General features: G+C 38.4%; 1 protein-coding gene across 7 annotated transcripts in view; it reads right to left on the reverse strand.

Annotated features, from left to right (window-relative positions):
• LOC106055837 (proton-coupled folate transporter-like) overlaps window positions 1-5202 on the reverse strand; it is a 30025-nt gene extending 24823 nt beyond the window's left edge. Inside the window, exons 1-3 of one of the 7 annotated variants that reach the window (XM_056024720.1) lie at window positions 5014-5202; window positions 4844-4939; window positions 746-956 (exon numbers count right to left, since the gene is read on the reverse strand). In XM_056024720.1, coding sequence (XP_055880695.1) covers window positions 746-928 — 183 coding nt within the window. In that variant the 5' untranslated portion in view covers window positions 929-956; window positions 4844-4939; window positions 5014-5202. Of the gene's footprint in view, window positions 1-745; window positions 957-2309; window positions 2329-3841; window positions 4022-4578; window positions 4651-4843 lie in introns of those variants that run through there. The other 6 variants (XM_013212324.2, XM_013212327.2, XM_013212322.2 and 3 more) reach the window with 6 other exon arrangements.
• Window positions 5203-16599: the final 11397 nt, after the last annotated feature.

Genomic DNA, 16599 nt, shown 5'->3' on the forward strand with positions numbered 1-16599 from the left:
TATGTAGGATTTGAATAGGGTTCATAAGTTTGGGACACTAGGCATTGGGTGCAGAGACATGATGAGTAGAACACAACTCTCAGACCTCTACTGATGTTCAACCCTTTGGTTAGGATGTCTGCCTGATGTCATCTGGATGGTCCTGAAATTGAACTATGCCCACCACCATCCACTGCAATAGAACAGAAGGTTTGGGCTAGGATATATTAACCTTCACTTCTGAGGGAGTATCTGAAACTAACAAGCCAAGTTTGTTCATGCAAATTTCCTGCAAAACTGTAAAAAAATTTAAGTCACATGACCTATTTTTGGTTTTAAAAAATGTTTCCTGTCAGTAGCAGATACATTACAATATTTTCATAAGACAGTACAAACTTTTTACACCATTCCATCTATGAACATCAAGAACGTCTGATTCCCTCATAAAGGAAACTAATACAAAAAATAAGGTCAGCAGGTGTGTCCTTAAGTTATCCGAGGAACTTCATGCTTTGGACACAAGTAATAACAACTTACTTTAGATTAAGGCATCATGCTACATTCTGAAATGCCCAGTGCCCATTCCATTTTCTAATCACATTAACTTTTAGTATTCCTTGTAATGCTGGAATATGTATGAATTCTTTTTTTTTTCTTATGTAGCAAAAAAAAATTATTTTTTTTCAAACTGAATTATATAGGCTCTAATGTGTATATTGTATAAAGTCTTGGAAAAATATATTTATTAAAGTTTACTTCAACTTACAATATCATAGAGATATGGGTTGTATATAATCACTGTGACTATATATGACAGGAAAAAGATGACTACTATGACACTAAGACAGATAGTGGCTCGAACACACTTTCTTTTACTCTCTTTGTTCTCAGGTTGAATGCTGATGCTATTTGACAACAATGGATCAGTTTCAAGTGAAGCAGAATTCATTTTGGTCTTGGCAATGTATACTATTTACCTTAGAAACAAAATATATATATATATTAAAAGTGATAGCCCTTAATTTATGATAGTGTTTCTTAAACTATGGTGTGAGATCCAATGTTCTCTCAAGGGGGAGGGGGTGGGGAAAACAAGATATCCAGACATAGGGGAAAAAATATTTTTATTGTAGTTATTAATCTATTTTTGAATATTAACCCAGTAAAATGACATTTTACAAATGTTTTAAAAAGACAGTTTGTGTGGAAACACAAACTCAAAATTGGCCCCCAAAGTGGTCCACCCAGGCAGGCGTCAATATTTTCAGAAAGAACATTCAAATGAAATTGTATCAAAGACAAATGAGTGATAAGAATGGAGAAAGAAGGTTGACAGATCTTGCGTAGTGCCCCAACAGTCCAGCAGATCAAAGGATAGGTGCAAGTAAATGCAAAGTTAGATGTGAACCTGGCCTAACTAGTTCCAGGTTCAGACCTTGTGGTCTATAGGGCAGATGATGTAAAGTTCATCTGTTTTTGTGGCCTACAGTTAACGAGGGTGTCATGTAGCCAGCACAATGACCAACGGCCTTTACTTTTCCCCAACTAATGTCAGGTACCCATTAGAGCTGGGTGGACTCAGAGGCGCCCAAAGATTCTGAAGTTGAAAATCCCAGTCTTCACCAGGATTCGAACCCGGTTCGGAAGCCAAGCGCTTTACCGCTCAGCTACCATGCCTCCCCTGGCCTAACTGAAGTGTTATAATTGATGTAATTGTTTTGAAAAGGCTCAATCTCTTATTTGAAAACAAAAAACAAACAAAATAGGGCATTCATTTGTAGAAATTTCTAAAAAAAAAAAAATGCACTTAACAAGATTACTATTCATTTTAAATTAGGTCTTACTTATAATGCATACTAAATAGCTTTTTCTCTTTAAAAAACTGCTTGCATAAGTGATTTAAAAATTTAGATTTTTCACTTTCAGAAAAAAAAAAAGTAGCCGTTGCATCAGAACTTTGAATGGTCTAAAATATTGTGATGTCAGATTTTCACTATCTTTTCTAGTTTACAAGATCTACACGGGACAAACGGACAGACATTTCACACAAAACTAATAGCGTCTTTTCCCCTTTCGGGGGCTGCTAAAAATAGACCTCATATTCTAATGAAGCTTTTTAAAATGTATACAATCTTCACAAAAGGCCTCTGCAACGATATTCAATCAAAGTCAAAACATCTCCGCTAACATTATTCATGTTGACTTTCTTGTTTATGAATGGATGAAATCCTCCAGACTTTTAACATTATGCGGACGATTTTTGTTTGAATTAAGAAATAAAAAAGCTTTGGAGCTAAACATCTTACTTAACACAAAAATAATCAAACTACCTTCACAATCATTACAGACATATATGTGCTATATGAACCAGGAATGTCTCTCACATTGGTGAGTGCTGCCTCATTATAAGACTTAATTTGACCTGGGACTTTTTTTACTATTCCTCTTTTTTCAGCTTGCAATTCTTCATGGGAAAAAAGGAATCAGAAACCTTGACATGTTTCTCCAAAATGGCTACAACAATTCTCTTAGAAAACTGGTAGTTGATGTATATTTTTGGGAAAAAGAATTACTAGCTTATTCGTCCCAATGGGAAAATTTTAGTTTGAACATTATAACTTTTCAAAATATAATCTTCTAAAATTAAATTAGGTCTACACCAGCAGTTCTTAACAATTTCTGTTCGACAATCTCCTTTTTACAAATCCTAACCATGGGGTGACCCCAACCATAAAATTATTTTCATTCATAAGCATAAGTAATCATAGTCATAATGTATATATCTTTTTTGTATGGTCAAAACTTTATTCTTAGTCACCAAACAATTTGTAATTATTTTTTTATATATTTCTCCTTATAATTAAATTACAAATAATGGAATTTCATATATTTACTCTTCTTATTCTTATTCACCCAATTCATGTTTCTTGTTGCATACTTATGTGACAATTTGAAAAGTATGGTGGAGTTACAGTACAACATACCCGGTACCTCACAAAAATATTTTAAGAATGTATATATATAAGTTTGTTTCATTTCACCGGATTAGAAATTTTCAGGATAGTCTTTGCAAGATCATAATAATTATCATCTTCTGCATCAAGTCTTTCTTTAATAACTAATATGCTGTAAACCTCATGTTTCCCAAAAATATAAATATATTTAAGAAAATGGAAGAAAAGGTGCTACTCAAATAAATCGACATGTGACTGCAAACACTTGATCCAAATTTGTGTAACTGACATTGAAAAGAAATTATACTTCGTTGCATCGCTATTAATGAGATCCATATCACCGGAACATTTTTAACTATGATTCAAGTGGAAACTGTATCTCAGATAGATTTGAAAAATATAATGAAATTTGGCAGAAAGCATGCTCTTTCACATTATCATTTTATTTGTTTGTCAGGTTTCCACATAGAGAGTAAAAAAGATTGGCAAAATGTAAGTTTAATTTTGGACCAATAATTGTTTGTCAATCTGAAGTTTCTTTAGGAAGGTTCAGATCTTTTTTCAGACAAATCAAGGCATATTATCTGTGCTTCTTCTTCAATGCTTCTTGTATTTCTTGTGGCAGTATCTTCTAAACTAATGTTTGTTGATGAATAGCACAGTGACTTTCAATGACTTGGGATGACTCATTCAACTCATTCTGCAGCAAAGGTTGAAATACAGACCAAAATACTAGCAAACTTGGAGCATTATCTGTGCAGATACCATACATTTTAAGCTTATCAAAAATTGAATCAACTTTCTCCTATACATCAGGTGCTGCTGTAGTCGTTTTAAGAGGCTTGATAAAAAGAGAAAGTCATCTTTAAAATTGCCATCATTTTTAGACTCACATTACATAACCTTACCCCTCAAATAGGGCCTACTGGGTAGCCCTATCCTTGTCGGCTAAGCTCGGATGTTTGCTTTAAAAAAAACTTAAACATTTTTTTTGGCTTCATAGATTCTGCATATAGAACTTCATTACAAATGAATCACAAGGGTTTATGAAATCCTGCTTAAACTATTGAAGTAATAAAATCATATATATTCTTTGATCAAGGTCCATGTTTATCTGTTATTCATATATAATCAATCATTAATGAAAAAAAAACCTTCCATAACATAGACTCTTAATTGATGGCGTATGACTCTTTGTAAATTAAATAGCTTTTATTATTAATAATGTAAATAGACCAAGTCTAGCAATACTTTACTAGTAGTAGCTAAGTAGGCCTATACTATAATAGTTACCTAGTAGCCTAAGTAGCCCTTTTTAGTAGTATTATGTATAGTATAGACATAGTTAAGTGGTATTAGTTTCACTATGACTATGTAGCCCACAATGTAGGGTAGTAGTAGAATAAGTAGATCTATAATTAACTTAACTAGATCTATATAAATATATATAGATATAAATATTATATATAATGAATAATAATAAAGACTAGAATCACTAGATCTGAGATCTATAATTCTACATAGTTTACATTGACATTGTTAATAGATCTAGTTATTCTAGTATAGATTCTAAATCTATAAAATTATAATAATATATCTAGGATTAAATATGTTAATCGCCAAAAAAGATCTAGAGTAGGCCTACATTAAAATGCATTACGCCTCCGCCACATACGGAGATAGACTCTATTATGATACGGTTAGATTAGATCTAGCACAGATAAGAAATAGAAGGGAAAAAAATCACCGCGATTTGGCAGCTTTACGGTACTCTTAAAAAAAAAGGGGGGGGGGGGTCATCCATATTATTCTTTATATAGATCTAGACATCTAGACCTAGATCAATAATAGAGCTATAGATCTAGAATCTAGATCTTAAAAGCTGATGATCTATGTAGCCTTATACTTACTGATATATAGAGTCTAGATTATCTAGATTTAGGAGATCTTAAGTAGGCCTAAATTATCTTTTTACTTGTTATCCAGTTGATAATCTAGATCCAGATCTAGAATAATAATATTAATGTAATAAGCATTTAGACTAATTTAGAGTCACGAAGGCAGCACTGACTTTACCTACATTCTACATTGTGGACATTGATAATTAGATCTAAATTACTTCCTTGTGTATCCAAGGTCTGAGGAAAAGGCCTACTGAATCCTAGACTAAATGCTAAATTAAAAGGACTTGGTCATTTGACAGTTAGACCTAGATCTAGATCTAAGGAGAAACGGACTAGGAAGTAAATTCTTTGAAAAGTTTGTATTGGCCATATGTAAACTGTGGGCATAAAAGTTATTTATAAGCTAGGGTATTTCTTTATGACTCGGCGTTTCTCAAACTGTACCGTGCCTCCCCTGGCAATAAGTAGTCAAAGGGGAAGCGAAGTCCTGTCCAAAAAGGCGTTGCTGGAATGCGGGTCAATTTCAATTGTGTTTAAATATTAACCAAGTAAAGTGACATTTATTACGTCTCTAGAGACGATCTTTTCCCTTTACAACTTGTTGTATGACTAAAGAGGCCATTCCTTGATACACAGCTGCGATCGCAGGTTGGGCATATGTGATCACCAGTCGCCGTTGCATTATCACCCTTCTTTCTGCTTCTGTAGTGTATGGCATCTGCGCATGCAATCCGAGACCCTTCCTTTATGCTCTCTCTCTCCATGTAGCCTAAATCTATCCAGTGCTACTTTTTCCCAGCTGCTAGTGTCGATTTTGTAGAGCTTCATGTCGCGTTTGCATACATCCGTATAACGTAAAAGTGGGCGACCAGCGGCTCTCCTGCCTTTTATTATATTAATGGCCAACCACTAGAAATTGTAAATCACTTTTGCTATCTCGGCTCCATCATATCCAACAATACTCTACTGGATAAAGACATTAATAAAAGGATAGCCAAAGCAATGGCCAACTTGTCACGGTTGCAGAAAAGAGTGCGGGACAACATATTGTAATATAAGTACTCACGAAAACAAACATCTTAAAGAAAGTTTAAAAAGAAAATATTTCTCGATTATTTTCCACAGTACACCTTACATCTAAAATCTGGATCAAAATTGTATGGTACATTGTCACGCAGAGCTTCAAAGACGTAATGGCCACAAGAAAAATTGCCAGGCGAAAAAAAGAGGAAAATGCTTTTCTATCAACACACAAGAAAGAGCTGCTAATGGAAATACCTTCCTTTTACGGTATTGTTCATGAAATAATAACCTCATAATATAATAATAACGTCATGATAGATATGAATTTTAGTCGCCTTTATTGAACCCTTAGATGGAAATCAATCTCCATTGTTTGACATAGACAAAAACAAAAACGAATTTCGTCTGATGGCTTCAGATAATTGCAGTTTCTCCAGAAGTCTCCGAGCTCCCAAAACAAGAATCTATTGAGCTTATGGTTAGGGTTAGGGTTATAAGTTAGACCTAATTTAAAACGAATAGTAATCTTGTAAATTTAATTTTCATTTTTTTTTTAATTGCGGAAATTTATATATTTTTATCTGTTTATGGTGGAGTCCAAGATGGCGGATGCTTTATCTGTAATCTAGATCTAGTGAATTCGAATGCATTGTTTGCAGGATTTTGGACGCTCTTTGCTTCTGGCTTAGGAGTTTTGATTGCTCCTGTGTTTATTTGTCAGGGGAGTATATCGATATAGTTGAATTTTCAAATTGCAGTGTTAAATTTGCGTTCTTCTTCATATTTGTTATTTCCTTTAAGTCGGTCGCGTTCCAATCGCGTCATACTTCCTTTATTGTTTATTTCCTGTTCCTTTTGTTATTGTTGTGCATTCATTCAAGAATGTCTTATCCGACGTTTTTGATTGAAAAAAAGGACTTAGAGGGTGGTCTTGTCCACCCGAAGGGTACTCTCCTGTTGAAACTATCTGGCAATAACGCCATGAAATCTTCTATTGGGAGCCTTTTAGAGGCTCTCAAGTTGTCAGCTGCTGAAGTAACAGCATTATATAGGTTCGAAAACCCTTATACATGGTTTTTGGTACCAACAACTGCGAAAGTAAGAGACAGACTTGTTGGTAAGTCTTTCGGTAGTGAGACTTCCTTCAAGGTTGAGATCTTCCCAATAGAGGAAGAAAGGCTGAAAATTACCCTACATTGGGTATCGCCTTCAATTGCGAAAACCAAGATCGTTGAAATCATAGAAACATTTGCAGAGCAAGGATCCAAGGTGGAGGTGACGAAAATAGGTGCTTCGGACAAGTGGGTTTCCTTCATCAAAGCAAAAAAAGATGCACCCATCCCACACTACATCCAGCTACGGTATGAAGGGGACCCAAAAATTTATAAAGTTCTAGTCACCATACCAGGTCGTAGGCAACAATGCTTACATTGTGGACTGGACCAGCATTGGTCAAATCAGTGCCCCACCCGAAAGGCCGGCCCGGCTCGAACTGTACCTCCCAAGGAGAAACCAGGCCCTCTGAGCTATGCACAGGCGGTCAAAGAAGGTAATCCCAAGGAGAAGGAAATCGAAAAATGGTTGCAGAAGGATGGCTTCACGATGGTAGAGAAGGGAAAAAAAGGAGTCTTCAAAGTGTCGCCAAAGAAGATATCTAAAGTGTCGGATGTCGCGGCTTCATCGATGATGGCGGATGCAGCAACTTCATCGGTTGTTGCCAGTACACCAGAGATAGCTGTTGATGCGGAGGTTGAAACGCCCCAGAGTGGCGAAGACTTCAAACTAAAAAAGCGGTTCCGCTCTAAAGAGCATGTTAGGTCCGCTCCTGTGTCTCCGACAAAATTGAAAAGGAAGAGATGCTTATCTGTCTCCTCGTGTGAGGATCTTTTCGCGAGCCCGCGTATTATAAGAGAAGTTGTAAGCCCTCCTAACACGAGTCTTGATGTTAGTGCATTGGACATTCCTGAGACTCCACCCACATTGGTTATAGATGAGGGGGGAACACCCATAATTAACCACTAGAACTGGTTAAATTTACTTTTACACCCAGTCATGACAGACATTACAATCTTATCATTAAATATACGTAGTCTTAGAAACAAGCAAAAATACATTGTTCACCTATCCAGAAAAAACAGGCCAGACTTCATTTTCATTCAAGAAACAAATATAGACACACATTATAAATCACGCAAATACACATCCGACATAGGGCTGAAAGAGGGCTGGTTTAGCCTAGGTAACGAGTGTAGAGGGGTAGCTATTTTTCGAGTCTCAGATAGGTTTAAAGTAGTGCATGCATTTAATGACACCAGGGGAAGAATAGTAATCATTAGAGTAGAATCAGGAAATCAAACATTTACACTTGCAAACATCTACGCACCAGCAAAGAGCGCGGAAAAACAGGATTTTTATGAAAATTTAATCGATATACTAAACAATAATTATAGAGAGGATACGCTTATCATGGGGGGGATTTCAATTACATAACTTCTGCATTAGATAAACAGACTACTTTGGCAGAGGGCCCTCCCTCTCGTAAAACCTTTCCGAATCTTAATTTCTTAGAGGAGATAGAGAGGAATTTTAATTTAGTTGATGCTTACAGGACACTAGAACCTATGGGTCGTGACATCACCATGGTGCATAGGTCATACCCCGTCTCGACGCGCTTAGATAGAGTGTATGCTCCTAATCATTTCTATATAAGTCGGGTGTCACATCTGGAAGAAACACTAGAATACACAGACCACAAAGCGGTGTTTGTTACTTTGGACATAAAAAACAAAGAAATTAAAAGAAAGTCATCCCACTGGAAATTTAACAATTCTCTGTTGGAAATTCCCCTTTTCGTGGAGTTAGTTTCTACTAATCTAAATTCTTACTTACAAGATATACAAGATCCACATTTCGATTTAACACAGACATTGCCACTCCTAAAAAGTTCTATCAAGCAGCAAAGCCAGTTAATATCTACATTAGCTCAGGGACGTAGGAGGCAAGAATATGAACAACTCAAATACACATTATTACACACGGATGATGAAATCGTTAAAACAGAAACTCTTTTAAAACTAGAGGAATTAAACAAGTATACTTATAGGGGTGCTGAGATTAGGTGTAAAAATTACTTAAGTAATGAAGGTCCTAGTAAACTATTCCTATCGTTTGAACAGAATGTACAATCAAGTAAAATAATAAGCAACATCTTAGATAGTGAGGGGAATAAAGTAGATGATTATGAAGATATTAAGAATATTTTTACAAAACACTTCACTACTATATACAGTGAAGAGCCAGTTTATACTGATGCTCAAGATAATTTTCTAAAATTTTGCAATCAGCTGGACAAGACAGATGAAGATCTTTTAGGGAGTGCATTTACGCTAGACGAACTCAGGACTGCCCTGGACTCGACTAAGAACAATAAATCACCCGGTCCAGATGGCTTAACATTTGAACTCTATAAAACCTTCTTCCCCCTGCTTGGTCCTCTCTTACTGCGACTATATAGCGACGCCATTAAACTGGGACATTTTCCTCCAAATTTTAACGAAGCATACATCACACTTTTACCTAAGAAATCTGAAAATAACACTTCACCTAGCGACTATAGGCCCATTTCACTTCTCAACACGGACTATAAACTTCTCACAAAAATGATTTTCCTAAGAATGAAACCACTCATAAACCAACTTATCGGACATGACCAGTACTGTTGTATCCCGGACAGAAACATTGACGGCATGACGCATTTTTTACGGGATTTTATCATGTACAGTAAGGATAAAAACCTCAATGTGTCTCTTTTATCTGTAGATCAAGAAAAAGCCTTTGACCGAGTAAGCCATAGCTTCATGTTCAAGGTGCTTGAGAAATGTAAAATAAGTTCCCTGTTAATCAGATATATAAAGCTTGTCTATACCAATGCAACAAGTAGATTGATAATTAATCATTCTCTCAGTAGGAGTATCCTCATACAAAGGTCTGTCAGACAGGGCTGTCCCTTATCCCCCTTCTTGTATATCCTTTGCTTGGAACCCTTCTTGGAATCTGTAAGATCTGACCCATCCATTATTGGGATAAATATACCGGGTCGTTCCTTCTCAAAGTCAAAGCCTATGCGGATGATACAACCTTTTTTCCATCTTCAGAGCAAGATATTGAGAATATACTAAAGAAATTTACACTTTTCGGAGAAGCTAGTGGTTCAAAAATAAATATAAATAAATCCTCTGTAATGGGACTAGGGAAATGGAAATTCAAAGAGAATTGCGCTTTCAGAATTGTTGATAAAATCAAGATTTGTGGTATTGTCTATACCTGTAATCCTTTGTTCTGTTGTAAAGACCAGTGGGAGAATATTTTGTCAAAGCCTCAAACTTAATTAAACTTTATCAGCACACAGGTTATACAATATTTGGTAGAGCTGTATTGATAAATAGTTTGGTCATTCCAAAGATTGTCTATTTAGCTAACATTACAGAGCCACCTCCTAAATTCATAAACAAGCTGAACAAGTTAATTAGAAGCTTTATATTTAAAAACACTATTAGGAGCATTAAGCAAACTACACTCATTCAAAACAAAGAGGATGGGGGGATAAACTTGCAAGATGTTAAAACAAAAATACATTCGCTAAGGCTAAAATTTGTAGGTCAAGTAGTTAGGAACCCAACAAACTTTCCCTTGACAATTTACTATTATGGTTTAAGATTAAGTAGTCTTCTTCCAATACACAATGATACTCCTCACTATTTTGGTACAGTCACTCATCCATTTTACAGATCTATTTCAAGAATTTTACATGGTAATGAACATTTAATACACAACAAAACCAAAGAATCATACACAACACTTAAAAAGCTGTTACAGGAAAGCCTAGTGAATAGGATTAAGTGGGGGAGAGTTCTTGGGGTGACAGAATTCAAGGACACATTCATAAACCTACACAGTAAACATATCCCACCAAAAGCTAGAGAGATTAGTTATAGACTTATCTTTGGGATGACCCCTATGGTTAGAAGACGGGCAAATGACCGTGAATGTATATTATGCCACCTTGAAAATGCTGATAACGAGAAACACATGTATTTGGAATGTCCATTATTCCTTCAAGTTAGAAGTACTGTAATGGACCTATTGGAAGCAAACTGTGGCAATTATGTAAATGTTAACTTGTCTATTATTTTAAACAAGCTGCCAAAACTAAAAAATAAAATGATACATAACTTTAACTTGATTATTGTTTCCGAATACAGGATTCTTGTTTGGGCTAGCTGGCTCAAATGTCTACATAATAATAAGGTGTTTGATCCTAATCACTTGGAATTAAAATTTAGAAAATAATGGACTTTAGGGTAGAAAATTATCTAGTTTGATTTTCAAATACCTGTACAATGCTCATGTAGTTTTTCAGAAATAGGGTGTTGGGGGTCAGGGATATCTGATATTGTGTTGATTGTTCTGGAGTAGAGTATACTTGTATCATTTTTCTCTTTAGGGGGTTCATTGGTTAGGTAGTATGTCTTTGATATTAAATAATATTTCTATTACTGTTATTATATTTTTAGGTTAATCACTTTTCAATTGTTTATGATTTAATACTTGTGAATTATGATAACTTACAAATAAAAACATATTATAAAAAAAAAAAAAAAGCCGACAAAGGAGGCAAGATGGCCCATAAAAGAGGCACACAAAGCCCAAAAAAGAGGCAAAGAAAAGAGACCTAAGGCCCAAGGATTCCTATGATGATAAAGCTAAAACTGAATAGCGCAAATTCTGAGGTTTCCTTTTTAGATTTAAAAAAAAAAAAAAAAGACATCAGTTAGGCCAGGGGAGGTGCGGTGGCTGAGCGGTAAAGTGCTTGGCTTCTGAACCGGGGGTCCCGGGCTGGAATCCAGGACTGGGATTTTCAACTTTTGAATCTTTGGGCGCCTCTGAGTCCACTCAGCTCTAATGGGTACCTGACATTAGTTGGGGACAAGTAAAGGCGGTTGGTCGTTGTGCTGGCTACATGACACCTCGTTAACCGTAGGCCACAAAAACAGATGAACTTTACATCATCTGCCCTATAGACCACAAGGTCTGAAAGGGGAACTAGTTAGGCCAGGTTCACATCTAACTTTACATTCACTTTCACCTATCCTTTGATCTGCGGGACCGTTGGGGCACTACACAACATCTGTTAACCTTCTTTCTCCATTCTTATCTCTCATTTGTCTTTGATATAATTTCATTCGGATGTTCTTTCTGAAAATATTGAAGCCTGCCTGGGTGGACCACTTCGGGGGCCGATTTTGAGTTTGTGTTTCCACACAAACTGTCTTTTGTAACCTTGTTTACTATTGTGTTAACTGTGGCTACATGCAAGCGAAGTTTTTCGATTTTTTTTTGCGCTTGAACTTGGCTTGGCTTGGCTACCTAGAAGGGGGCTCGAGGTTCGACACCCGACTCGGGCAGAGTTGTGTTTACTGAGCGCCTAAAGGCAGCACGGAAAACCAACTCCTAGATACCCCCTTCCCTTCCGCCCCCCCCCCCCCCCCCCACTGGTCCACAAAAGAGATTGGACCAAAAGCGCTCTGAGCATGCTATAAGCATGAAAGTAGCGCTATATAAAAGCTATAATAATAATAATAATAATAAAAATACCCTTTCTACGCCACTGATATATATATATATATATTATATATATATAATAAAGCTTATCTTCGAGTCCGAAGATTAGTGAGGAATACAGTATTTCCCGTGGCTCGGCAGCAGATTTTCTTTTGGTCTCAAATGTGTATCCCGCGGCCTTCGTGAGTGACCTCCAGCTGTCTCGTTCCGACGCCGCATGCAGCCAGGTGCTCTCTTCTATGTCAGCCAAGGAAAGTTGACGCCTAAGCTTGTCTTTGAAAAGTTTCCGTGGGGCGCCTCTGTTACGTCGACCACCTTATAGCTCACCAAAAAAGACTGCCTTTGGCATACGTTCGTCTCCCATACGGGATACGTGCCCTGCCCAGCGTAGCTTTCGGACCATAAGAAGTCCCTCTATACCAGGGGTCTCAAACACGTGGCCCGCGGGCCACAAGTGGCCCGCGAAACTTTTTTGTGTGGCCCGCGGCCACTTCCGCAAATTAAAAAAAAATAGATAAAATTCACAATGACCACATATAAGCCGTGAAATGATTTACAACTCCACAAATCAGTAAATGAGGTGTCACTGTCGCCCACCGACCGCTTAGGCTTTCAGCAGAAGCTGGGTGAACGGTGGCCTGATTCTAACTGCTGGCCGCTAGCGAGTCAGCGACAAATGTTCAACAGTAACTGATTGCCGCTGCAAAACTTTGTAGCATATTCCATTGCAGTGGACGAGTCTACTGGTGTAACAGACACCGCATACTGTGCCGTATTCATTCGTGGGGTCGACGAAAACTTGAACATTGTTGAAGAGCAATTGGACTTACTAGCCATGAAAGGAACGACGACTGGACGCGACGTGTTTCAAGAACTGGAAACTTGTATTGACAGGTGTGGGCTACCGTGGGAAAAACTACGGAGGTGCACCAGCAATGTGTTCTGAGAAGGTTGGTGTTGTTGAATTAATGGTAGAGAAACGGAATCAGCTCAGCTTGGCGGGACCTTTTGCAGCTATACACTGCATTCTGCACCAAGAAGCACTCTGTGGCAAAAGTCTACAAATGAAGAACGTGTTGGATGTTGTCGTGAAGACGGTGAACTTCTTACGTGTACGGGGTCTCAACCACAGACAGTTTGTGTCATTTCTAGATGATTAAGAAACGGAATACGGAGAGTTGTTGTATCATTCGGAAGTCAGATGGTTGAGTAGTGGAAATGTGCTGCAGAGATTTATTGAACTGAGACGGGAAATAGCATTGTTCATGGCAATGAAAGACAGAGACATACCTCAGTTCAGTGACCCAATGTTTAGTCGGATCTTGTTTTTCTTACTGATATCACGCAACATCTCATTGCACTCAATTCACAACTACAGGGCACAAAGCAGCTGATTACCGTGATGTTTGACCGCATCAAATCTTTCAGATGCAAGCTGACTTTGTGGGCCACTCAGCTGGCAGATGGAAACCTGGCTCACTTCTCTTTTCTACAGAGTATAACGGTTGAACCACAGCGCCTGAAAGACTACGTAGACATCCTCTCCAGACTACTGGAAGATTTTAAACACCGCTTTCAGCAATTCACTGCTCTCGAACCACAGTTTTTCCTAGTTGCCACTCCGTTCGCAGTTGACGTGAAAAACGTTCCAGAGGAAGTCCAGATGAAACTACTGGACCTGCAGTGTGACACTGTTCTGAAGCAAAAATATGCTGATATGGCGTTCCAGATTTCTACCAGTTTCTTCCTAGAGAGAAGTTTCCAAACTTATTCTGTGCAGCTGCTAGAATTCTAGAGATGTTTGGGAGTACGTACGTTTGCGAACAGTTTTTCTCCAGAATGAAGATCAACAAAACAGCATTACGATCAAGACTGACTGATGAACATCTGAGAGCAACTTTGCGGCTTGCTACTACATGCGACTTTGGGCTTAACGTCGATAGTCTGGTCTCTGCCAAACGCTCTCAGCTGAGTGGACAGAAACATGAGTGAGGAGCTAACTGCAGTTGGCCTAGTAATTATTATTTTTTTTTTTTTTGGGGGGGGGGGGGAACTACAGTTTCTGCTTTTTTATTAGTGACAGAGACAACGTCAACTTATTTTAGTAATCTAAACTGCCGGTGCATGTAATTAACTACACTAAATGTAATTAATAATTATAAAAATTTGTATTTTAGCATTTAACAGCAGTGACAGTAGTGTTCGTAAAATTTAATGAAAAAACATTCTCTTTTCGTGATGCGGCCCGCTGACTGGTTGTTACTTCCCACTGCGGCCCACATGCTGATATGAGTTTGAGACCCCTGCTCTATACTGTCCATACTTGCGTTCGCAAATACATCGCTGTTTGTAGTGCTGTCCTGCCACCGTATGTCCATGATGGAGCGCAAGCATCTTTGGTGAAAGCGCTCAAGAAGTCTTAGTTGTTTTTTATATAGTGTCCATGTCTCAGAGCCATATAGAAGGGTTGAGAGAACCACCGCCTGGTAGACATTGATTTTTGTAGGCAGGCGGAGCGATTTGTTCTTCCAGACTCTCGCCTGAAGGCGTCCAAAAGCGCTACTAGCCCTGGCTAGACGGTTACTAACTTCCCTTGAAAGTGAGGCGTCATTTGACGCTATACTACCTAGATATGTGAAGTGGTCTACCACGTTAAGGGGCTGTCCGTTTACTGTGATCCTTGGGGCTGAGTATGTTTCATTGGGTGACTTCTGGAACATGACTTCTGTTTTCCCGAGGTTTATAGATAGACCGAAAGAGGCGGCAGCGTATGCGGATTATTTTACCGCGTTCTGGAGGTCATGTTCATTGTGAGCTAGCAGGGCGCAATCATCAGCATAGAGAAGCTCCGTTATGACCATCTCCTTTGTTCTTGTATGGAATAGTAGACGCCGGAGATTGAACACATTGCCGTCAGAACGAAACCGGATGTAGATGCCTTCATGCAATCGCTGCCTCATTTGACCCAGCATTACACCAAAGAAGATAGCGAATAGAATAGGGGCAAGTACACAGCCCTGCTTCACGCCATTTTCTATTGGGAAGCGATCAGAAAGGGCACCATTGTGTCTGATCTGGCCTCTTTGTCCCGCGTGAAACTGCTTGAGAATGGATAGGAACGTAGGTGGGCATCCCAGCCTAGCCAAAATCCTCCACAAACCATCGCGACTGACCGTGTCGAAAGCCTTGGTGAGGTCCACAAAGGCAGCGTACAGGTTTAGGTTCTGCTCTTTGCATTTTTCTTGTAGTTGTCGCAGAACAAATATCATGTCAGATGTACCTCTAATGGCTCTGTAACCACATTGGCTTTCAGATAACACCTCGTCCACTAAAGACTGGTTTAGTCGGTCGAGCAACACTCGAGCAAAGATCTTTCCTTCTACTGACAGAAGTGTAATGCCTCGATAGTTGGAGCAGTTAGACTTGTCACCCTTTTTGTATAGGGATATGGTTACGGAATCTCGATCGAAGTTCAGATGGAACCACGCACTTCTCCCAGCATAGAGCTAACAAGTCTGTTAGCCTCTCGGTAAGGGCGACACCACCCATTTTAAATATTTCAGCGGGAAGTCCATCAGAGCCAGGTGCCTTGTGTTTTTTTAGTTTAGATATTGCTGTCTCAATTTCTTCAGATGTCGGTCGGTCGTCGAGCTCCTCTCTTATAGTTTCCTGAGGGACATTTGCCAGCGATTCCTCCGATACGTGCCTTTTATCAATAAACAGCATACTGTAGTGTTCTGTCCAGCGATTTAGTATGTCCGTCTTGCTGGTAAATAGTGTAGAACCATCGGATGATCTTAGCGGTGCTGTAGTCTGGTAAGTAGGGCTATAGGCACAACGAAGCGACTCATAGAAAGAGCGTGTGTCACCAGTGTCTGCCTGTCTCTGCATGTTTACGGACAGCTCAAGCCACCAATTATTTTTTAGTTCCCTGATCTTTGACTGAAGAGTGTGACAAGAAGCTTTATAGAGAGTTCTGGCTGCGTTGTCATTAGGGTTCGCGAGAACAGAGCGATAGTATTTATGCTTAGTCCAAAAAATACAAAAGAATTGAGCTCTAATTTGAACACTATATTAATGCGTGTCAGTTGAGCGTCGCATACGCGTACTATAGGTCG

This window comes from Biomphalaria glabrata, chromosome 3 (assembly GCF_947242115.1).
Source record: "Biomphalaria glabrata chromosome 3, xgBioGlab47.1, whole genome shotgun sequence".
Lineage (NCBI taxonomy): Eukaryota > Metazoa > Mollusca > Gastropoda > Planorbidae > Biomphalaria > Biomphalaria glabrata.